This window comes from Trematomus bernacchii, unplaced genomic scaffold (assembly GCF_902827165.1).
Source record: "Trematomus bernacchii unplaced genomic scaffold, fTreBer1.1, whole genome shotgun sequence".
Classification (NCBI taxonomy): domain Eukaryota; kingdom Metazoa; phylum Chordata; class Actinopteri; order Perciformes; family Nototheniidae; genus Trematomus; species Trematomus bernacchii.
This window is the reverse complement of record NW_022988022.1, coordinates 5,001-29,158: the sequence shown is the minus strand read 5'-3', so window position 1 is coordinate 29,158 and position 24,158 is coordinate 5,001. Positions and strand designations below refer to the sequence as shown.

Genomic DNA, 24,158 nt, shown 5'->3' with positions numbered 1-24,158 from the left:
CCCTCCCCCGTCGCACAACATTAGACAGAATGGCAAGGGGCTGCTTTTGAACTTTTCGTGAAGATGGCCTTATTCATTTTTAATACAACTGAGATGTTGGGAATCTATTTATAGACAATTTATTGTGGCTCAGGTTAAGATTCCTCAAGTGAGAATCTCTCTAGTGATTACCTTGATGCCAAGGAAGTGCTCAGTGTATGTCTTATGACCATTTAAATAGTTAATGTGTTGTCTTGTGTTGACCTGCAACCGCATATTTACACCTCCATGTTCACATTTCCCTTACCTAGAGCAGGGGGTGTCAAACTCAATTTCATCGCGGGCCACATCAGCATTAAGGTTGCACTCAAAGGGCCGGTTGTAACTTTAAGACTATATATATAAATAATGTTTTATATAACATTATTGCCTCTGCATTGGATTATTATCGGATAAGGTAATAACTTAATAATTAACTATGTCTGAGAGCAGAAGTTTAGGGCAAATAATTTCAAATAATTGCAAGTCTCTTCAGTGCGCATGTCACAAGATGCATTATGGACATTGTGCCTTATTCTCATTCGCCGGTCAACGTGTGTGAAAGTTAAAATCTTCCTTATTGAGCTTTAAAACAAATGAATAACGACTATACATTATAATAAAATAAACACCGGCTGTTGTTATGCCTGCTGTAACGTTAACTTACTCCGTTCTCCGCTTAAGTAATTATGCCGTTACAAGCTTCATAGTTGTATTTATCATCTAAATTTGCCGAAACAAGTTTAATATTCTGAAAGCCAAGACTTTGTTTATTTGAAATCAGTAACTGTAACGGTGTAATGTTTGATAAGTGCATGCAGATCACATAGTAAAACACGTACACAGATACATTATTTTGTATTTTTATTAAATTTGACAATCTCAATTTCACTTTCCACTATGTCCACCGTTGTTTTTCACAACCAATGGCAGAACTTTATTGAGGCCTGCAATTAGTCGACTACAGGTCTCCTGGGTCAGTCTTGTCCTCCAAAAATCCTCTATCGCTTGCATCAGCTCCTGCTTCGAGCCTGGTTTAGCCTCCTTCCGAATGAAGTCTTTCATCAAGTGCCAGACCAACTCGATGGGATTCAAATCCGGAGATTCGGGTGGAGTTTTAACCCAGTTTATTCCCTCAGCCGCAATTGCAGCTGCTGCCGCGCTGTGTTTCGGGTCATTGTCTTGGAAGAAGCGGTGATTCGACCCAAAATGTCCCCTGATGTATGGACTTACAGCTTCCTTGATGATACTGTTTTCGAAGTAAATTCTGTCCATGATTCCTTCAAAGATAACCAAAGGGCCTGGACCGTGGTGCGAAATCATTCCCCAGACATGCAACTTTATCGGATGTTTCGGTTGAGGCTTTGCAACAGAATGGTTCTTTCTGTTGAAACTGAGCCTTGCAAAGTGTTCCAGAGCTATTGTGGATTCATCCGTAAAAAGCACATCATGCCACGTTTCCCCAGACTCGATCCACTGGAGGGCTTGTCTCAGCCTTGCTTCTTTATTGTGATCTCTGATCATTGGAGTGAAACGGGTCCTGCCATATTTCCAGCCAAGTTTTCTCCTGGCCTTGCGGATGCTGCTGAGTCCTAGCGAAACCCCAAAGTCCGCCTGAATTTTCCGCTTTACAACATGAGCCGAGAGTTCGTCATCAGCCGTTGTCGCATTCTCGATCGCATTCACGATATTGCTGTAAAAGAAAAATACAAAAGCCATCAGGGAAATGCAGAACTATCACATGTCAGCTGTTTACGATACGTGCTATACTATTAAATAAGGTAGGCTACTTACGGTTTGAGTTTTCTTGGACCTGAGCGGCGGGGGTGGTTTCGCCTGGAAGTGATATCGCAGAGTGCTTTGTGAAATTGCTATGCCAAGGCTTGCAAAATGTTCTTGAATTTCTCTTGTTGATTTTCCATTTGCCCGCATGACACGAACCTCCTGGGACTTCTCTCGGTTGATGCGCATCCTGGCTGTTGTAGTGGAATAGTGGATTCCAGATTCCAGAAGCCGGTTACGCAAATTAGTAGCCGACAAAAGTAGGTGCGGCTGTAGCTGTAGACGCGCCAATAGAAATCCAGGTGCACGAACACCATGTACGATTCACAGATAAATAGAGTGCATAACTTGCTTTTGGCACACCGTCTTTTGTGAAGAAGAAGAACGCACAAAATTTATTTGTGAGAGAACTAAGAAGAACGTAATGGATTCCAACAAGTTCTACGAGAGCAAGAGAAGAAAAGTTCTTGCACAGGTGAGCTGACATAAATTGATTGTAAATAACCTATACTCTGCCCTTTGGACCTACTGTATGTGTGATTATTTGTTAATTTCACTTGTGCTTATGTCTAATTGTGTTATATTCTTTATTCCTAATTCCTATAGTCCGCCCCGCAGATGGACACTGCAAAAAAGGTGAAGCCGTCTCCTGCGACCAAAAAACCAAGCAAAGTCAGACTGGTTAAAAAGAAAGCGGTACGTACTATTGGCCCTCATTGTCAATCATTAATACTTACACCCAGGGGTTGAATTGGGATTTGATTTGAAATGTGACCACTGGTATTCATATTTTTTTTCTGTTTCCTATCAGGCCATCACACTTAAGGTGCTCCCGGTGGCTGTTTCATGTGCGGCTGGCGGATTGCCTGACGCAGAGATCCGGGCACTGAAAATCCGGTTAACCGCCACGGAGGCACAAGTGTTGGAGCTGACAGAAGAGCGTGCTGCCATGAGGTTGGAGCGCGCTGCCATGAGGTTGGCACAGCAGACTGCAGAGTCGGAGCGCGCTGCCATGACGGTGGCACAGCACACTGCAGAGTCGGAGCGCGCTGCCATGACGGTGGCACAGCACACTGCAGAGTCGGAGCGGGTTGCCATGACGTTGGCACAGGTTGCCATGAGGTTGGAACTGCAGCAGCACCTGGACACACAGGTCCAATCCAGGCGACGGCTGTTTGAGTTACCTGTGGGAGACGCAGACCCACAGCCTCTACAGGCAGAGGTGCCAATTCCAGCGGTCACTGGAAGCGGTCACTTCCGGTCGGAAGCAATACCACGACCGTCGCACACACCTGATGCGCCCACCCTCCTCAGAGCAGTTTCCGCGGCTCGCGAGGACAAGTTCTTCGAGGACTGCTTTCGCAGTGGACAGCATCGCCCAGAGAAATTTGCGGGTGATATGTTCATGGCCATGTTGCCATTTCACTCATATGAGACCATGGCAAAAGTCACCAACTGGAGTGGGAGCAAAGGGAAAATGCCTCTTCCCCTCAATGTGAGGCAGACACTTGAGTCCAGTGTCTCCCGTCGGTTCCCAGGCCTGACCACGGACCAGTGGTATAAAATTAGGAACCGGGTAAACGAGAGACTGAGGAGCCCAAGAAAAACGGATCCAGAAACACCTCGCCCTGGTTACAACCACAGATAGATTCAACTGTAGATAGGCCAAAAATAGGCATACTGTAGATAGGCCGCAGATAGGCATAGTTTGTTCAATATAGGACCATAAGATTAGGATTTATTGTAGATTATTTAGTTAAATAAAAGCATGGTGATGTTTTATAATATAAGATTAGGATTTATTGTAGATTAATTTGTTAAATAAAAACATGGTGATGTTTTGTAAATGTATGATCCTATCTGAAAAAATATTAATACTCCTAAAATAAATGGTAGACATATCAAATTGTTTCCTCTTTGTATTTGTTTTATTATTTTCTCATCTGTGATGGATAAAGAAAGTAATCTGATTACGTTACTTTTTTAAAACACGTAACTGTAACTGTATTCGGATGCTTTCAGAGCCATGTATTCAGTAATCAGTAACTGATTACATTTACAAAGTAACCCTCCCAACCCTGTTCATAAAGTGTTTCTAGGATTTCTAAACGAACTATGACAGCTGTCACTACCCGATCCGTTCGCCTGCCCGATCGGTACTGCGCATGTGCGAGATGGTCCGCCAATTGGGTTCTTTTATTTGGGGTTAAGTACATTGTCAGAATAAGTGAGAAATGGATTTAACTTCTGTTAGACAGTGTTGATAATTTGTGATCTTCTCGCTCCCAGGAAAGAAACTTAAAATAACGAGACTAATGGAGTCTCTGAAAAGGTTCAAATGGGTAGTTTAATTAAGTAACGTGGTTAAAGAACAAGCATGGTGAATGGAGAGACAAAGCCGGTGTTGTCTTGAGGGAGGCTGCAGCGAAGGGAAGAGACTGAGTTATCTTTCGTCCTGCCTTTTTATCCACGTCTCGTTGTCCCCCGCTGTGCAAATAGTGGGTGGCCCCCTACTCATTTGCCGGTTCGATATCGCGAGAGCACAGATGATTTCGACATTGATATTCTCTGCCTACTTCCTTAAGCATTTTCTCCTCATTATCTCTGTCATGACTTTCTATTTAATACCTTATAAACAGCTGTAATACTTAGTTTAGAAGTCCTAGTGGTTCCGCTCCGGCACAGTTCTTATTTTACGGAAATTCCCTCTGACGTCATAGCTTCTCACGTATCTGTAAACACTACGATCAACTAGACCTTCATTTAATATTCAGCAGTAATAATATCTTAACGTCTATCGATGTAGTGTTAAAGTCCGTACGTTTGTGTGTAACACTCCAAGTCATTTTCACTTTACATTCAGAAAACGCAACATTAGTCACAAGCTAACCGGATAAAGGATTTTTCAGAATAAAAGCTTGGCATTGATTTCCTGAGAACTTCCGGGCTTTTCCACAATAAAACAGCTTTAAACTGACGATATGTTTTAGACTGAATTATGCTGTTTAACATTGATTTTAATTTCTAACAACAGCTATCATACTGAATACATATGTATGCAAAAATGTATGGCATTAATATCCTAATAAGACTCACCTAATTAACTAACTAATAATTAACTCACCTAACTCACCTAATAAGATCATAAGACTCGCGCATGCGCAATGCATATTCGCATATTGGCCAGCCGCCTAGACGGTCGAGACGTCAAGTGTCCTAGTTGGGTTGCAGTTGTCACTACCCGATCCGTCCACCTGCCCGATCGGTACTGCGCATGTGCATATTGCTCAACTCCGTACGGCAACCCAACTAGGACACTTGACACAGTGGCTTTTGGCAAAGCACACAAAGAAAACAAAAAAAACCCGAGAGAGATGAGTTATTGTTATTACAACGTGACTTCACTATTATTTAACAACTATTTTTATTGGGTTCTTTTATTTGGGGTTAAGTACATTGTCAGAATAAGTGAGAAATGGATTTAACTTCTGTTAGACAGCTATCATACTGAATAAATATTTATGCAAAAATGTATGGCATTAATAATGTATATCTAATTACATTTAAAAACGTATGGCATTAATAATGTATATCTAATTACATTAACTGTGAATGTCTTTCATTTTATTTAAAATGAAATAAAATTACATAAAACATTTTCCATAAAAAAGTTGATTCAAGAACAAATCAGTACTTTTCTTATATGACTATTATTGCTAAATTTGAAAGGTCTTTACCAGCTTTGGAATTATATATATATATATATATATATATAGCACCTTCTGCCATCCCATCTCTATATATAATATCTATCCGTGACATATGGATCTTAACAAAGATCCGCTATACATTAGTACCAGATATACTGTACACGGACATTTTTAGTGAACCAGACCAGCTGTTTCCGCCGGGTCTTCGCTTCCCGGGCATCACGTTGTTTACAAGTGTGTTCAGATGCTAAATGACAAGTGCAAGTGACAATTGTTGTCGTCTTCTCTGTGAACGTTTTTTTCTCCGTTATTTTGCCATTTTCAGATTTAAATTTCGAGCGGAAAGCTAACCAGGAAGTAATAATTACTTAAGCGGAGAACGGAGAAAGTAAACGTTACAGCAGGCATAACAACAGCCGGTGTTTATTTTATTATAATATATATCATTTGTTTTAAAGCTCAATATATAGTTCTATCCGTGACATATGGATCTTAACAAAGATCCGCTATACATTAGTACCAGATATACTGTACACGGACATTTTAGTGAACCAGACCAGCTGTTTCCGCCGGGTCTTCGCTTCCCGGGCATCACGTTGTTTACAAGTGTGTTCAGATGCTAAATGACAAGTGCAAGTGACAATTGTTGTCGTCTTCTCTGTGAACGTTTTTTTCTCCGTTATTTTTGCCATTTTCAGATTTAAATTTCGAGCGGAAAGCTAACCAGGAAGTAATAATTACTTAAGCGGAGAACGGAGAAAGTAAACGTTACAGCAGGCATAACAACAGCCGGTGTTTATTTTATTATAATATATATCATTTGTTTTAAAGCTCAATATATATATATGTCTTCGCTTCCCGGGCATCACGTTGTTTACAAGTGTGTTCAGATGCTAAATAAAAGTTTAGCTTGTACTTTTGATACCCCGCCTCTCGGCACCACAACATCCAGTTTACTGTATTTCACATGAGCGATGTCGAACATTGAAAAGTCCTTATAAAATCTCTGTTATTAGATCAGTACTTTTCTTATATGACTATTATTGACTTGAACACTGAGAATGTATTTATTAACTTCAGACATTTGAAATATTTGAAATCAGATAGTTAACTATCGGATGTTTCGGTTGAGGCTTTGCAACAGAATGGTTCTTTCTGTTGAAACTGAGCCTTGCAAAGTGTTCCAGAGCTATTGTGGATTCATCCGTAAAAAGCACATCATGCCACGTTTCCCCAGACTCGATCCACTGGAGGGCTTGTCTCAGCCTTGCTTCTTTATTGTGATCTCTGATCATTGGAGTGAAACGGGTCCTGCCATATTTCCAGCCAAGTTTTCTCCTGGCCTTGCGGATGCTGCTGAGTCCTAGCGAAACCCCAAAGTCCGCCTGAATTTTCCGCTTTACAACATGAGCCGAGAGTTCGTCATCAGCCGTTGTCGCATTCTCGATCGCATTCACGATATTGCTGTAAAAGAAAAATACAAAAGCCATCAGGGAAATGCAGAACTATCACATGTCAGCTGTTTACGATACGTGCTATACTATTAAATAAGGTAGGCTACTTACGGTTTGAGTTTTCTTGGACCTGAGCGGCGGGGTGGTTTCGCCTGGAAGTGATATCGCAGAGTGCTTTGTGAAATTGCTATGCCAAGGCTTGCAAAATGTTCTTGAATTTCTCTTGTTGATTTTTCCATTTGCCCGCATGACACGAACCTCCTGGGACTTCTCTCGGTTGATGCGCATCCTGGCTGTTGTAGTGGAATAGTGGATTCCAGATTCCAGAAGCCGGTTACGCAAATTAGTAGCCGACAAAAGTAGGTGCGGCTGTAGCTGTAGACGCGCCAATAGAAATCCAGGTGCACGAACACCATGTACGATTCACAGATAAATAGAGTGCATAACTTGCTTTTGGCACACCGTCTTTTGTGAAGAAGAAGAACGCACAAAATTTATTTGTGAGAGAACTAAGAAGAACGTAATGGATTCCAACAAGTTCTACGAGAGCAAGAGAAGAAAAGTTCTTGCACAGGTGAGCTGACATAAATTGATTGTAAATAACCTATACTCTGCCCTTTGGACCTACTGTATGTGTGATTATTTGTTAATTTCACTTGTGCTTATGTCTAATTGTGTTATATTCTTTATTCCTAATTCCTATAGTCCGCCCCGCAGATGGACACTGCAAAAAAGGTGAAGCCGTCTCCTGCGACCAAAAAACCAAGCAAAGTCAGACTGGTTAAAAAGAAAGCGGGTACGTACTATTGGCCCTCATTGTCAATCATTAATACTTACACCCAGGGGTTGAATTGGGATTTGATTTGAAATGTGACCACTGGTATTCATATTTTTTTTTCTGTTTCCTATCAGGCCATCACACTTAAGGTGCTCCCGGTGGCTGTTTCATGTGCGGCTGGCGGATTGCCTGACGCAGAGATCCGGGCACTGAAAATCCGGTTAACCGCCACGGAGGCACAAGTGTTGGAGCTGACAGAAGAGCGTGCTGCCATGAGGTTGGAGCGCGCTGCCATGAGGTTGGCACAGCAGACTGCAGAGTCGGAGCGCGCTGCCATGACGGTGGCACAGCACACTGCAGAGTCGGAGCGCGCTGCCATGACGGTGGCACAGCACACTGCAGAGTCGGAGCGGGTTGCCATGACGTTGGCACAGGTTGCCATGAGGTTGGAACTGCAGCAGCACCTGGACACACAGGTCCAATCCAGGCGACGGCTGTTTGAGTTACCTGTGGGAGACGCAGACCCACAGCCTCTACAGGCAGAGGTGCCAATTCCAGCGGTCACTGGAAGCGGTCACTTCCGGTCGGAAGCAATACCACGACCGTCGCACACACCTGATGCGCCCACCCTCCTCAGAGCAGTTTCCGCGGCTCGCGAGGACAAGTTCTTCGAGGACTGCTTTCGCAGTGGACAGCATCGCCCAGAGAAATTTGCGGGTGATATGTTCATGGCCATGTTGCCATTTCACTCATATGAGACCATGGCAAAAGTCACCAACTGGAGTGGGAGCAAAGGGAAAATGCCTCTTCCCCCTCAATGTGAGGCAGACACTTGAGTCCAGTGTCTCCCGTCGGTTCCCAGGCCTGACCACGGACCAGTGGTATAAAATTAGGAACCGGGTAAACGAGAGACTGAGGAGCCCAAGAAAAACGGATCCAGAAACACCTCGCCCTGGTTACAACCACAGATAGATTCAACTGTAGATAGGCCAAAAATAGGCATACTGTAGATAGGCCGCAGATAGGCATAGTTTGTTCAATATAGGACCATAAGATTAGGATTTATTGTAGATTATTTAGTTAAATAAAAGCATGGTGATGTTTTATAATATAAGATTAGGATTTATTGTAGATTAATTTGTTAAATAAAAACATGGTGATGTTTTGTAAATGTATGATCCTATCTGAAAAAATATTAATACTCCTAAAATAAATGGTAGACATATCAAATTGTTTCCTCTTTGTATTTGTTTTATTATTTTCTCATCTGTGATGGATAAAGAAAGTAATCTGATTACGTTACTTTTTTAAAACACGTAACTGTAACTGTATTCGGATGCTTTCAGAGCCATGTATTCAGTAATCAGTAACTGATTACATTTACAAAGTAACCCTCCCAACCCTGTTCATAAAGTGTTTCTAGGATTTCTAAACGAACTATGACAGCTGTCACTACCCGATCCGTTCGCCTGCCCGATCGGTACTGCGCATGTGCGAGATGGTCCGCCAATTGGGTTCTTTTATTTGGGGTTAAGTACATTGTCAGAATAAGTGAGAAATGGATTTAACTTCTGTTAGACAGTGTTGATAATTTGTGATCTTCTCGCTCCCAGGAAAGAAACTTAAAATAACGAGACTAATGGAGTCTCTGAAAAGGTTCAAATGGGTAGTTTAATTAAGTAACGTGGTTAAAGAACAAGCATGGTGAATGGAGAGACAAAGCCGGTGTTGTCTTGAGGGAGGCTGCAGCGAAGGGAAGAGACTGAGTTATCTTTCGTCCTGCCTTTTTATCCACGTCTCGTTGTCCCCCGCTGTGCAAATAGTGGGTGGCCCCCTACTCATTTGCCGGTTCGATATCGCGAGAGCACAGATGATTTCGACATTGATATTCTCTGCCTACTTCCTTAAGCATTTTCTCCTCATTATCTCTGTCATGACTTTCTATTTAATACCTTATAAACAGCTGTAATACTTAGTTTAGAAGTCCTAGTGGTTCCGCTCCGGCACAGTTCTTATTTTACGGAAATTCCCTCTGACGTCATAGCTTCTCACGTATCTGTAAACACTACGATCAACTAGACCTTCATTTAATATTCAGCAGTAATAATATCTTAACGTCTATCGATGTAGTGTTAAAGTCCGTACGTTTGTGTGTAACACTCCAAGTCATTTTCACTTTACATTCAGAAAACGCAACATTAGTCACAAGCTAACCGGATAAAGGATTTTTCAGAATAAAAGCTTGGCATTGATTTCCTGAGAACTTCCGGGCTTTTCCACAATAAAACAGCTTTAAACTGACGATATGTTTTAGACTGAATTATGCTGTTTAACATTGATTTTAATTTCTAACAACAGCTATCATACTGAATACATATGTATGCAAAAATGTATGGCATTAATATCCTAATAAGACTCACCTAATTAACTAACTAATAATTAACTCACCTAACTCACCTAATAAGATCATAAGACTCGCGCATGCGCAATGCATATTCGCATATTGGCCAGCCGCCTAGACGGTCGAGACGTCAAGTGTCCTAGTTGGGTTGCAGTTGTCACTACCCGATCCGTCCACCTGCCCGATCGGTACTGCGCATGTGCATATTGCTCAACTCCGTACGGCAACCCAACTAGGACACTTGACACAGTGGCTTTTGGCAAAGCACACAAAGAAAACAAAAAAACCCGAGAGAGATGAGTTATTGTTATTACAACGTGACTTCACTATTATTTAACAACTATTTTTATTGGGTTCTTTTATTTGGGGTTAAGTACATTGTCAGAATAAGTGAGAAATGGATTTAACTTCTGTTAGACAGCTATCATACTGAATAAATATTTATGCAAAAATGTATGGCATTAATAATGTATATCTAATTACATTTAAAAACGTATGGCATTAATAATGTATATCTAATTACATTAACTGTGAATGTCTTTCATTTGATTTAAAATGAAATAAAATTACATAAAACATTTTCCATAAAAAAGTTGATTCAAGAACAAATCAGTACTTTTCTTATATGACTATTATTGCTAAATTTGAAAGGTCTTTACCAGCTTTGGAATTATATATATATATATATATATATATATAGCACCTTCTGCCATCCCATCTCTATATATAATATCTATCCGTGACATATGGATCTTAACAAAGATCCGCTATACATTAGTACCAGATATACTGTACACGGACATTTTTAGTGAACCAGACCAGCTGTTTCCGCCGGGTCTTCGCTTCCCGGGCATCACGTTGTTTACAAGTGTGTTCAGATGCTAAATGACAAGTGCAAGTGACAATTGTTGTCGTCTTCTCTGTGAACGTTTTTTTCTCCGTTATTTTGCCATTTTCAGATTTAAATTTCGAGCGGAAAGCTAACCAGGAAGTAATAATTACTTAAGCGGAGAACGGAGAAAGTAAACGTTACAGCAGGCATAACAACAGCCGGTGTTTATTTTATTATAATATATATCATTTGTTTTAAAGCTCAATATATAGTTCTATCCGTGACATATGGATCTTAACAAAGATCCGCTATACATTAGTACCAGATATACTGTACACGGACATTTTAGTGAACCAGACCAGCTGTTTCCGCCGGGTCTTCGCTTCCCGGGCATCACGTTGTTTACAAGTGTGTTCAGATGCTAAATGACAAGTGCAAGTGACAATTGTTGTCGTCTTCTCTGTGAACGTTTTTTTCTCCGTTATTTTTGCCATTTTCAGATTTAAATTTCGAGCGGAAAGCTAACCAGGAAGTAATAATTACTTAAGCGGAGAACGGAGAAAGTAAACGTTACAGCAGGCATAACAACAGCCGGTGTTTATTTTATTATAATATATATCATTTGTTTTAAAGCTCAATATATATATATGTCTTCGCTTCCCGGGCATCACGTTGTTTACAAGTGTGTTCAGATGCTAAATAAAAGTTTAGCTTGTACTTTTGATACCCCGCCTCTCGGCACCACAACATCCAGTTTACTGTATTTCACATGAGCGATGTCGAACATTGAAAAGTCCTTATAAAATCTCTGTTATTAGATCAGTACTTTTCTTATATGACTATTATTGACTTGAACACTGAGAATGTATTTATTAACTTCAGACATTTGAAATATTTGAAATCAGATGAAAACAAACTGTAACGGACCCTGCCGTGTTATCTATGATTACTATGCCTTACTGTACATTCATAATTTCAGCCGGAGGTAGGCGTTGCGGAGGAGCAGATTGCGAGTGAGGTGCCTGTTCTAAACGAACTATTCCAGCTGTTATAAAGCATTAAATAAAAAGTAAGCAAGGAATACAGAATGTTTCGTTACGTAACTTTGTTGAGAATGTGGCCATGTACATGTAATACATGGGATCATTTGCAGCGACTTGGTCATTGTGGGGAAAAATAACACCCATCCTGATCGTTTCAATGAAGTTGAATACAGAATATTCATATTTGTCAGTGATTTCATGTCAATTCGGCGAACATAAACATCAATGATGATGATTAAATTAGGATTAAAAATCGGGAGAGCCGGCTCGTTCGTTTTTTCCGACTAAACAACATCTATTATTTAGAAGTTGATTTCACATGACTCCAGTGTGGAACTCCACTGCACCCCCTGGTGGATCAATGATCCATTGCAGCTGGCTTCACAATAATTAAATGTATTTATCATGGGGGCGGTATCAAGTCTGACTGGGGGCTGGCCGGCCATCACGGAACGTGCACGAACCGATCACGACCCTCGCACTTTAAACTGTCCAAAATAAGACGCTGCATCTGTATATTAGATAAATAGTTAGCAAGATGCAAACGGATGAATGTTTGTGGATGTTCTTTCAAAAGTTCAGGTGTTTAAGCAGCTGCAGCCTGATGTGATGTGTCTCCTGTTCGTCTCTTGGTCCCAGGGTTAGGTCCATAGCTATTACCTGTAAGAGCAGCTGCAGCCTGATGTGATGTGTCTCCTGTTCGTCTCTTGGTCCCAGGGTTAGGTCCATAGCTATTACCTGTAAGAGCAGCTGCAGCCTGATGTTATGTTGTATATGTTCTCTCTCTTGTTCCCAGGCTCCTGTCCTCCAGGTTTCTTTCTGTGTGAAAATGGCGGTTGCTTCTCTACGGCTCAGAGCTGTGATTTCACGGATGATTGTGGCGACGGCTCTGATGAAATGCATTGTGGGACTTCCTGCACCTTTGAGCACGGACGCTGTGGCTGGAAGAGCTCCGTGGCCGACAATTTTGATTGGACGCTGGGGAGGGGGTCTTTGAAAAGCATCCGGCCGCCGAACGATCACACGCTGAGCGACGAACGAGGTGCCGGTTTATTTTTTGTATATTTTATTTTTTATTTGCATACCATCAAACCATACAAGTATGCACTTAAACACAACATTTAAAAACGAGGAATTTATATTTATTAAAATGGAATTACCCAGGGTTCCTCTGGAAAGTACTGAACCAATTGTACTCATACGGCAATACAGTTAAACATAAATACAAGTGTGTGTGTGTGTGTGTGTTTAAAAAGTGACAACGTTATCAACACAACTGAGCTTACGTTAAAATTATAACACATGTCAATAACAAGTAGCTAGCTTGTTCAATTAGTCTTATTCAACTCATATAACACCAGTAGTACACCCTAATTATGCCCATACTACACCAGTATCATACTGTTATTATACCCGTAATTACACTGTTATTAGACCCGTAATTACACTGTTATCAGACCCATATCACACTGTTATCAGACCCATATCACACTGTTATTAGACCCGTAATTACACTGTTATCAGACCCATATCACACTGTTATCAGACCCATATCACACTGTTATTAGACCCGTAATTACACTGTTATCAGACCTATATTACACTGTTATTATACCCATTATTACACTGTTATTATACCCATTATTACACTGTTATTATACCCATTATTACACTGTTATTATACCCATTATTACACTGTTATTAGACCCATGTTACACCAATATTTCCCCCATAATACACCGTAATTAAACTGTTATTACACCCTAAGTAACACATGTTAACCAGCTCCATAAGAGGTCGCTAGCTAGTTCCCTTAGTTGTTAATATCATTATCATAAGTTCCCTTCTATGGTCCGTCTTGTGACGTTGATTTAAGATATATATTTGTTAAATAAGCTGTAAATTAAGCCTCGGATCAAATGTGTTAACTTATGTTACCTTTATAAACAATTTATCAATGTTGACGTCATGTAGGCTAATGTTAGCACGTGTAAATAAGGCTAACAAACGTCAGGTTTAACATTTCCAAACTACAGATATTAATGTTAAAGAGACACAATAAATACAATAAATGTCTTTGATAAACAGCAGGACAATTAAATTCATATTTTAAATTACCTGAATGTAATCAGCGAGAGAACTAGGACCTCTCTGTTGCAGGAAATACATCTAGCTTGGATAACCAACTAAAACGCATATTTCTTATTAAACCATCAAATAATCCAACATTTTAACACTTTCTTATATCCTCATAATAAAGGAAGTTCATTTCTCTTCTCCTCTTGGATCTTCCATCGAGTGCAGCTCCACTTCTTGGAGGTTTCGTACCCTCTCAGTAATGAAACTGACTTTCAAATGTCCACCTGTTAGTGTGCTGTGCTCCATGTTTAATTCATGAGCCAATCAATGAGCTTCTCCCCGGCGTGTGAGAGCAGCTTCTCTCTCTCAGGTGATTGATGCCAGGGCTGAGAATCCATTATCCTGCGTGCATGGTAAAGAGCGCATGAATAAATAAACACGCATGTACATTTCTCTGAACGTATGCAGGTGTTTTATTGCTCTTATTGTGAGCTTCTTCAGGTCATTTCCTCTTCCTCTAACCCTCCTCATCATCCTCTCCTCTCTCTTCAGGTCATTTCCTCTTCCTCTAACCCTCCTCATCATCCTCTCCTCTCTCTCAGGTCATTTCCTCTTCCTCTAACCCTCCTCATCATCCTCTCCTCTCTCTCAGGTCATTTCCTCTTCCTCTAAACCCTCCTCATCATCCTCTCCTCTCTCTTCAGGTCATTTCCTCTTCCTCTAAACCCTCCTCATCATCCTCTCCTCTCTCTCAGGTCATTTCCTCTTCCTCTACCCTCCTCATCATCCTCTCCTCTCTCTCAGGTCATTTCCTCTTCCTCTAACCCTCCTCATCATCCTCTCCTCTCTCTCAGGTCATTTCCTCTTCCTCTAACCCTCCTCATCATCCTCTCCTCTCTCTCAGGTCATTTCCTCTTCCTCTAACCCTCCTCATCATCCTCTCCTCTCTCTCAGGTCATTTCCTCTTCCTCTAACCCTCCTCATCATCCTCTCCTCTCTCTCAGGTCATTTCCTCTTCCTCTAACCCTCCTCATCATCCTCTCCTCTCTCTTCAGGTCATTTCCTCTTCCTCTAACCCTCCTCATCATCCTCTCCTCTCTCTCAGGTCATTTCCTCTTCCTCTAACCCTCCTCATCATCCTCTCCTCTCTCTCAGGTCATTTCCTCTTCCTCTAACCCTCCTCATCATCCTCTCCTCTCTCTCAGGTCATTTCCTCTTCCTCTAACCCTCCTCATCATCCTCTCCTCTCTCTTCAGGTCATTTCCTCTTTCCTCTAACCCTCCTCATCCTCCTCCTCCTCTCTCTCAGGTCATTTCCTCTTCCTCTAACCCTCCTCATCATCCTCTCCTCTCTCTTCAGGTCATTTCCTCTTCCTCTAACCCTCCTCATCATCCTCTCCTCTCTCTCAGGTCATTTCCTCTTCCTCTAACCCTCCTCATCATCCTCTCCTCTCTCTCAGGTCATTTCCTCTTCCTCTAACCCTCCTCATCATCCTCTCCTCTCTCTTCAGGTCATTTCCTCTTCCTCTAACCCTCCTCATCATCCCTCTCCTCTCTCTCAGGTCATTTTCCTCTTCCTCTAACCCTCCTCATCATCCTCTCCTCTCTCTTCAGGTCATTTCCTCTTCCTCTAACCCTCCTCATCATCCTCTCTCTCTCTCTTCAGGTCATTTCCTCTTCCTCTAACCCTCCTCATCATCCTCTCCTCTCTCTTCAGGTCATTTCCTCTTCCTCTAACCCTCCTCATCATCCTCTCCTCTCTCTTCAGGTCATTTCCTCTTCCTCTAACCCTCCTCATCATCCTCTCCTCTCTCTTCAGGTCATTTCCTCTTCCTCTAACCCTCCTCATCATCCTCTCCTCTCTCTTCAGGTCATTTCCTCTTCCTCTAACCCTCCTCATCATCCTCTCCTCTCCCTCAGGTCATTTCATCTACCTGGAGGCCACACCTGTCGGCCTGAAAGGAGACAAAGCTCACATCCGCAGCTCCGTTTGGAAACAGTCCGGCGCCATCTGCAAGCTCTCCTTCTGGTACTACATTTCCCACAAGGCACTGGGAACCATCCGCCTGCTGATCAAGGTAAAGTGTGTGTGTGTGTGTGTGTGTGTGTGTGTGTGTGTGTGTGTGTGTGTGTGTGTGGTGTGTGTGTGTGTGTGTGTGTGTGTGTGTGTGTGTGTGTGTGTGTGTGTGTGTGTGTGTGTGTGTGTGTGTGTGTGTGTGTGTGTGTGTGTGTGTGTGTGTGTGTGTGTGTGTGTGTGTGTGTGTGTGTGTGTGTGTGTGTGTGCGGCCGAGGCCGTTTTATGCAATTTACAAAACACAATTCAGCAAGTTATCATGAAAATGTGTGTGTGTGTGTTTTTCCCTTCAAACAGCGAGAGGTGGTTCCTCTTCCCTGCAGAGTCTGAATGTCATTATACTTACAAAATAGCACACTGTCTTATCCAGCAGCTAAGTCAAAGCAGAGGAAATATTACTCCTTCAGGAGGTAAAAGCTCCACCAGGGTTTACAACGGGCTTCAAAGGGTTCGTTTTTAATGATCAGCTGATGCAATTAACATGAAAACAAACCATGGATGGATTCGAGTTAACACCTTTGTTTTTATAGCTTCTTTCATGCAAGTAATAGACCAATAAAACCTCTTATATGAAAACAATAAGGTCAACAAATCCCCTGTAGTGTCAAAGCTGTAAATACAGTTTTATGATTTCTATTCTAAAGATATCCGTCTATAATTCAATGGAGTGTAAAATGTTTGAGAAAAGTACTGATACATTTTGGCTTTTCCAAATCCATCTAGAATCAGAATGCTGTTGTTAAGATGACTTGCAGGAAGCTGCCATTTGATAATCATCTGAATGGGTTTTTGATTTGAAGCAGAGCTGATGTCCTCGTACAGGTGGCAATGCTTGATGAATCAGAAGTGGATACAACTGTTGAAATTGGAGGTGAATTTGAAGCTCAAAGAAAAACCCAGTGAAGACTAATTGGATTTCCTCTCAGTGTAACATTCAGTATCTTCTTAAAACGCCAATAAAATAAGCGTATTGTTGTGATGGCAGCTTCCTTTAGTCTCTCACTGACTGGAGGATAATAAAAAGGAATCATGCAAACACATATCCACTGTTCACTCGGAGCAAACTGAATCTGTCGTTTCGTCGCCGTGTGGGCAGGAAACAAGCTTCAAAATGATGGAATAAAGGGCGGATGATACACCGCTCGTATCACATGCTCTCCATGACATACATCCTGCTGCTTTTTAATCTCTGCTTCACTGTAACAAGATGATTTAAAGCCAGAGGACAGGGTGCGTTTAAATGGGCTTTAAATGCAGAGGAGGGTCTGACGTTTGCTCTGCTGTCAGGTTTATAGACAAATGGTGCAACTCAAGGACCGTACGTTTGTTTTCTTATGTCGTAGAAAACACCGTCAGACACTGTTGACCCGAGCCCATCCTAAAGACAACACAGGACAGACAGAAGCTGTGTTTGGTTTTAAATATGTGTTTGTGTTTTTAAACACACCTTCAGACTGCAAGAATCATGCGGCAAATGGGCATCAGATGCCAACACGTTTTGAAAGACCCTTATACAGTAGTTTCTCTGTGAGAGCATGTGGAGTCTTGATCTTATTATTGTCAATCTGAAGGCGTGCTTATCAACAGAAGCCCTCGTGTGTTTGAACGGTAAGACGGTATGAAGAATACTTCCTAAATGACCCAAGAAAGTTTGACATTGACTTCCTGAGATAGATGTTCTTCATTACCCTCCTAAAGCTGGGTTAATGAAGTGAAGTTATGGACTGCTGTCCTCTTTCTAAACGACCAGAGGACGAGCGGGTCATCATGAACACTGAGTCACACTTTATATTAGACTCATGAACTTCAGGGGGAACGTGGTTCAATCTGGAGGTCCTCTATTAAACACTCTGTGGGTTTGTGTGTGTGTGTGTGTGTGTGTGTGTGTGTGTGTGTGTGTGTGTGTGTGTGTGTGTGTGTGTGTGTGTGTGTGTGTGTGTGTGTGTGTGTGTGTGTGTGTGTGTGTGTGTGTGTGTGTGTGTGTGTGTGTGTGTGTGTGTGTGTGTGCACATTAATTCCAGCTGAAGATATACACCTTTAATATTGGTTTATGAATATCAAATGACTTCAACCCTTGGACAACAAGTGTGTGGAGTTAAAACCAGCTAGTGGGAACAATTCATAGTTTTTTCGTCTTTTCATGGGATTTGTTCAAATGAAAACATGGGAAAGCACATTTTAAACATTAATGTATACAGTTTCATACATGTCCCATGCTTTTGGATATCTAACTACTGTTCACTGGGACCAATGCTGAAGAGAGGGTCATCTTATTGTGTTTGCAAATCAATCTTTGATTCCCTTTTACCGTCTCTGAAACGTCTAAATCGTCTCAAATTCAACATATGGTGGTTTAATGGACGACAGTACCCTCTGCACCTTCGTTCAGATGTGAGAAAGGACATAAGGAACCAGTAAAAGTGGAATAAGTTGTTATGAATCATTCCCTGTCCTCTATCTGACCTAATGTGTTTGTGGACTATAAAAAGTACATTTAGAGAAGTTTAAATCTCTACAATCCTCCTCCAAAAACCCCAGACTCCACCTTTCCCTTTACAAGCAACTCTTCACCACTCCCTGTGAAGCCCCTCTTCCTGTAGGTGTGAGTGATATGACTTCAGATGTCTCATTCATGCTCAGAAAGCAACACACATCCACTGAAGCCCTGTTTGAAATGCTGGTTGTTCCAGCGCTGCGTTAGTGGTGATTTAGTGCTTGGCTTGCACCCTGGGAAAAAGACTCAGAGAGGAATACAGTCTGTCTGCTAATACGTTCCATATGTGGCATGAGAGGAAGCCGTTAGCATAGCATAGCATTGGTTCCTTCAATTATGCTAATGAGGTTTTAATGAGCGTGACTCGAATGTGTTTCTGATCATAACTCCTGCTGTATGAACTGATTACAGAAACATGTGGTCTTCCTCAGAGAGGCAACAGTACGTCCTTTACTCACGTAGAAGTACAGATACTCGTGTTTAAATATACTCTGGTGAAAGTAGAAGTACTGACTCAACTTCTTTACTCAAGTAAAAGTAAAGAGACTTTGAGATGTTGTGAAAGTTCAGGTATTTGTGTTCAACATGTAAGAAGTAGAAAGTACAGGTATTTGAGTTCAACATGTAAGAAGTAGAAAGTACAGGTATTTGTGTTCAACATGTAAGAAGTAGAAAGTACAGGTATTTGTGTTCAACATGTAAGAAGTAGAAAGTACAGGTATTTGAGTTCAACATGTAAGAAGTAGAAAGTACAGGTATTTGTGTTCAACATGTAAGAAGTAGAAAGTACAGGTATTTGTGTTCAACATGTAAGAAGTAGAAAGTACAGGTATTTGAGTTCAACATGTAAGAAGTAGAAAGTACAGGTATTTGTGTTCAACATGTAAGAAGTAGAAAGTACAGGTATTTGGGTTCAACATGTAAGAAGTAGAAAGTACAGGTATTTGGGTTCAACATGTAAGAAGTAGAAAGTACAGGTATTTGTGTTCAACATGTAAGAAGTAGAAAGTACAGGTATTTGTGTTCAACATGTAAGAAGTAGAAAGTACAGGTATTTGTGTTCAACATGTAAGAAGTAGAAAGTACAGGTATTTGTGTTCAACATGTAAGAAGTAGAAAGTACAGGTATTTGTGTTCAACATGTAAGAAGTAGAAAGTACAGGTATTTGAGTTCAACATGTAAGAAGTAGAAAGTACAGGTATTGTGTTCAACATGTAAGAAGTAGAAAGTACAGGTATTTGTGTTCAACATGTAAGAAGTAGAAAGTACAGGTATTTGGGTTCAACATGTAAGAAGTAGAAAGTACAGGTATTTGAGTTCAACATGTAAGAAGTAGAAAGTACAGGTATTTGTGTTCAACATGTAAGAAGTAGAAAGTACAGGTATTTGTGTTCAACATGTAAGAAGTAGAAAGTACAGGTATTTGGGTTCAACATGTAAGAAGTAGAAAGTACAGGTATTTGGGTTCAACATGTAAGAAGTAGAAAGTACAGGTATTTGTGTTCAACATGTAAGAAGTAGAAAGTACAGGTATTTGTGTTCAACATGTAAGAAGTAGAAAGTACAGGTATTTGTGTTCAACATGTAAGAAGTAGAAAGTACAGGTATTTGTGTTCAACATGTAAGAAGTAGAAAGTACAGGTATTTGTGTTCAACATGTAAGAAGTAGAAAGTACAGGTATTTGAGTTCAACATGTAAGAAGTAGAAAGTACAGGTATTTGTGTTCAACATGTAGAAGTAGAAAGTACTGGTATTTTGTGTTCAACATGTAAGAAGTAGAAAGTACAGGTATTTGAGTTCAACATGTAAGAAGTAGAAAGTACAGGTATTTGTGTTCAAAAGGTAAGAAGTAGAAAGTACAGGTATTTGAGTTCAACATGTAAGAAGTAGAAAGTACAGGTATTTGTGTTCAACATGTAAGAAGTAGAAAGTACAGGTATTTGTGTTCAACATGTAAGAAGTAGAAAGTACAGGTATTTGAGTTCAACATGTGAGAAGTAGAAAGTACAGGTATTTGAGTTCAACATGTGAGAAGTAGAAAGTACAGGTATTTGAGTTCAACATGTAAGAAGTAGAAAGTACAGGTATTAGTGTTCAACATGTAAGAAGTAGAAAGTACAGGTATTTGAGTTCAACATGTAAGAAGTAGAAAGTACAGGTATTAGTGTTCAACATGTAAGAAGTAGAAAGTACAGGTATTTGTGTTCAACATGTAAGAAGTAGAAAGTACAGGTATTTGAGTTCAACATGTGAGAAGTAGAAAGTACAGGTATTTGAGTTCAACATGTAAGAAGTAGAAAGTACAGGTATTTGTGTTCAACATGTAAGAAGTAGAAAGTACAGGTATTTGTGTTCAACATGTAAGAAGTAGAAAGTACAGGTATTTGAGTTCAACATGTAAGAAGTAGAAAGTACAGGTATTAGTGTTCAACATGTAAGAAGTAGAAAGTACAGGTATTTGTGTTCAACATGTAAGAAGTAGAAAGTACAGGTATTTGTGTTCAACATGTAAGAAGTAGAAAGTACAGGTATTTGTGTTCAACATGTAAGAAGTAGAAAGTACAGGTATTAGTGTTCAACATGTAAGAAGTAGAAAGTAAAAAGTCCTCAGAAAAATAAGTAGTGGAGTAAAGTACTGATACCAGAAACATGTACTTAAGTACAGGAACAAAGTATTTGTACTCCATTTCTTCTTCCCCTAACAGACGGAGAACGATCTGTGGGAGGCGTGGAACAAATCGGGGCATCAAGGGAACAAGTGGAACCGAGCTGAGGTTCCTCTGAGGAACCTGAGGAACTTCCAGGTGATTTTTGAAGGGATTCGATCCATGGACGTGATCGGAGGAGCTTCACTGGACGACCTGGAGTTTAGAAACTGTTCCCCAAGTAAGTGATGCTAACAACAGGTTGTGTTGTAGCTCCTCTCCTGTGACGTGTCTCCATGCTTCAATGTTCAAGATTCAAGATTCAAGATATGAATTGTCATATGCGCAGTAAACAGACAGTGACACCGTACAATGTTCAGAAAGCTCTTTCTCTCATACTGCCTGTGCTGCAGCACCTCTTTTCACCCTCTGTCTGAAACCAGAGCCCAGCCTGCTCAGGGAGGCGTGTGGTGCAGTGGGTTGTGCGTTGGTTGGTGTTGGGAACAGGGGAGCTCAGGTTCAAACCCCACTGCAGTCAGCATGTCGTTGTGTCCCTGAGACACTTCACCCCAAAGTGCTCCTGTGGGGATTGTCCACAGTATTGAGTATGTGGATAAAAGCGACTAACAAGTGACATGTAATGTCATGTAATGCTCTGATTGGTTAGCTGGCCGGCTCTGTTGTGATTGGTCAACCAACTTACAGATGTCCCGCCCATTAGCCTATCACTTCAGGTGTGAGAGTGTCAGTAAAGTTGTGATTTTAGCCTTTGCAGACCATTTACATGCACAAAAACCTATAGAACTCAGAGAGGCAAAACGCCACCTTTAAATAGATTATTAGTGCACTTTTGCTTTAATATTCTTGCATTTTGCCAAGTTTTCACAGGAAACTCAGTATTCTTTATAGCCACGTTTAACTTTTCACAGTTAGATATAGACTGGTATAAAGTGCTGACTATCAAAACTGCAGTCAAATCACTTTCATGATTAATGTTGGCACTCTGCACAAAGCAGCCTGTACACATGCAGAGTTTTAAAGAGCGGTAACTACTCTCCCAGGTGTTTAGGGTCATTTCTGGCATCACACAAACTTTCCACTCAATTTCTGTACGATAAAATGCTGCTCTGTGAACACACACATCTGTATCTCAGAAGGACAGAGGTTGTTGTTTCACACTTTGATATTCAGACGGGTGTCAGACATTAAACAGACCTGGATGTTTCCGTTGCTCTGCCAAGACTCAGATATAAACACACTAACACACAGAGACATGAACTCACTGATCAAAAGCAGGAGGAAGGAGATCTCGTGGAATATAATGTTCTTCTTCTGTGTACCCTCTTTGGAGCAGGACGATTTTAAATAACACACAGTTTGTACGACGTTTTATTTTCCATTGAAGCCGGATTTGATTCATCTGAACGGAAAGAGGAGATGGTTTCCAGTCGAGTGGCTCGCTCTTAGAAAACACTTTCAACATGTGTGTGTGTGTGTGTGTGTGTGTGTGTGTGTGTGTGTGTGTGTGTGTGTGTGTGTGTGTGTGTGTGTGTGTGTGTGTGTGTGTGTGTGTGTGTGTGTGTGTGTGTGTGTGTGTGTGTGTGTGTGTGTGTGTGTGTGTGTGTGTGTGTGTGGTGTGTGTGTGTGTGTGTGTGTGTGTGTGTGTGTGTGTGTCAGACGCTGTGCAGCCCCCCAGTTGTCCTGCCCTCTCAGACTTTGTGTGTGACAGTGGACCACTGCATCGAGTCTCACCTGGAGTGTGACAGCAAGGACGACTGTGCCGATGGATCGGATGAGAACACACTGCGGTGAGGAAGAACTGGAGATAGGTCTGGGACACATCGTTTTTAAATAAACAAGACGCTAACAAACCTCATTCTTGTGTTCCTCTCGTGTTGGTCTGACTAACTTTTAAACAAGAGAAAGAGAGCACAAACCTGTGTCTTTAGAGTTGATTTAAAGTCCTTGTACTGGTTTATAAAGCTCTGAATGGTCTGGCCCCCTCTGTCCTCACTGATGTGTTGTCCTTTAATGTCCCTGTACCTTGTCCCTAAGATACTCAGCACACCTTCCAATTAACAACATCCCTCTCTAATTGGTCTTTTCATCTTGTATTTTCTTTACTTCAGGCGTCTGTGACTTCAGCATGGGAGCAGCGTGGTGGGAACACAGCTGTGGGTTGGACCAGGACTCTGAGGATGATTTTGATTGGTCGATCGGTCGTCACAGTGAGACTCCAGGAGCCGGACCTCAGAGTGACCACAGTCCAGGTGAGTGTACCTGAAAAACTCACAATGCAGGTGGTTCGAGGGCACAGTATGTTTTGATACATGCAGAGAATACAACCGTCAACATGTCTAACAGTATTTATAAGATGTTTTGATTGTGTTGTATGCCAGATCTTAGTTATTATATATCCTCCTTGTTGTTGCGAACCAACGTCGAAAAAATCATCTTGTTTTTATGTTTCTGAGCTCACTCCTGATTGGCCGGTAGAGTTTGTCGATCTGAGCGATGAGACGTGTCACAGAACGAGTTTATGACCTCGGTGCAGAGCGAGTCGATAAAACCAGCCATCTATAGCGCACACACACACACACACACACACACACACACACACACACACACACACACACACACACACACACACACACACACACACACACACAGACTCATACACACACACACACACACACACACACACAGAGACACACACACAGACACAGACACACAGACTCATACACACACACACACACACACACACACACACACACACACACACACACACAGAGACACACACACAGACACAGACACACAGACTCATACACACACACACACACACACACA

At 41.3% G+C, this 24,158-nt stretch overlaps 2 protein-coding genes across 2 annotated transcripts in view; both read left to right on the top strand.

The window, feature by feature from the left end:
* Positions 1–24,158, top strand: part of LOC117472237 (MAM and LDL-receptor class A domain-containing protein 1-like) — a gene marked incomplete at both ends in the record, with an annotated part of 43,135 nt that overhangs the window by 14,557 nt on the left and 4,420 nt on the right. Inside the window, 7 exon segments of the mRNA XM_034117405.1 lie at positions 12,815–13,060; positions 16,017–16,174; positions 21,372–21,552; positions 22,989–23,044; positions 23,046–23,090; positions 23,125–23,140; positions 23,441–23,581. Coding sequence (XP_033973296.1) covers positions 12,815–13,060; positions 16,017–16,174; positions 21,372–21,552; positions 22,989–23,044; positions 23,046–23,090; positions 23,125–23,140; positions 23,441–23,581 — 843 coding nt within the window.
* LOC117472236 lies at positions 2,260–3,579 on the top strand. Its single transcript, XM_034117404.1, has 2 exons — positions 2,260–2,496; positions 2,612–3,579. Exons 1-2 carry the CDS (start codon positions 2,419–2,421, stop codon positions 3,446–3,448), a joined length of 915 nt encoding a protein of 304 aa, XP_033973295.1. The 5' UTR covers positions 2,260–2,418; the 3' UTR covers positions 3,449–3,579.

Bases quoted from the DNA above. Each gene is read 5' to 3' on its own strand.
- LOC117472236 (XM_034117404.1), top strand. From the start codon at position 2,419: ATGGACACTGCAAAAAAGGTGAAGCCGTCTCCTGCGACCAAAAAACCA. The intron at 2,497-2,611 runs GTACGTACTATT...GTTTCCTATCAG, and splicing joins GACTGGTTAAAAAGAAAGCG to GCCATCACACTTAAGGTGCT.